The 692-nt window shown below is 57.4% G+C and overlaps 1 protein-coding gene across 1 annotated transcript in view; it reads right to left on the bottom strand.

Moving 5' to 3' along the window:
* H310_11466 (hypothetical protein) overlaps positions 1-527 on the bottom strand; it is a gene marked incomplete at both ends in the record, with an annotated part of 810 nt that extends 283 nt beyond the window's left edge. The window contains one exon of the mRNA XM_008878160.1: positions 19-527. Within this exon, the coding sequence (XP_008876382.1) occupies positions 19-527 (509 nt within the window). The remainder of the gene's footprint in view (positions 1-18) is intronic.
* Between the last annotated feature and the right edge of the window lie 165 nt (positions 528-692).

The raw sequence follows: 692 nt of genomic DNA, 5'->3' as shown, positions 1-692 counted from the left end.
TTGAGCAAGCGAGTGCACGCCAAGATGTTGGATTCGACATCCTTCTCTCGAATCAGCTTGGTCGCCCGTTCAAAGTGCGCGTGTTTGGACTTGTTGGGTCGGCTTTTCTTTGCTAGGGTGGTTGCGCGAGGAAATTCGGGGTCTTCCACGACAACTCTAGGCAGCGCAAAGTCCTCCAACGAAAGATCCAGGTCGTCTTCTTGGAGCAATGCATAGCGGTTTGACGTTGTCACGTGCGGTGACAGTGGTGACAATGGCCGCTTGGGAGCTGGGTTGAACCGGTCGCCCGTAACCAATTGGAATTCCAGCGGAGAAGAAGAGTACTGCTCTGTCACGTCGGGAGCAGTAGCGGGCTGGGTTTGTTGTGGAGTTTCGATGACTTCCATAGCATTCGCTTGGGCGAGTGTTCCAAACGACTGACGGGCTGGCTGCAGCGTCGCCCATGTCTTCGTCTTCCATTGTTGGCGCCCCGCCGTGTCCTTGTTCAATCGACATGTCGCTGCCCGCAAGGCTTCGGGTTTCCGCATGCTCGACCTCAGGGGTTGGCGACAAAAGGGTGGGTCCTCGAGTTGTGGCGGTGGTCTTCCCGGTCGAAGAGCGGGAGGTACCACCAGTTGTTTTGGTCGTTGAATCCCGTGGGCTTCCGCCGGATCCTGTTGGCTTCCTCTGGCGAGCCTTCACGGACGGAGGGA

Source organism: Aphanomyces invadans (assembly GCF_000520115.1).
Source record: "Aphanomyces invadans strain NJM9701 unplaced genomic scaffold supercont1.32, whole genome shotgun sequence".
NCBI classification, from domain to species: domain Eukaryota; phylum Oomycota; class Saprolegniomycetes; order Saprolegniales; family Verrucalvaceae; genus Aphanomyces; species Aphanomyces invadans.
This window is presented reverse-complemented; position numbering and strand designations above follow the sequence as displayed.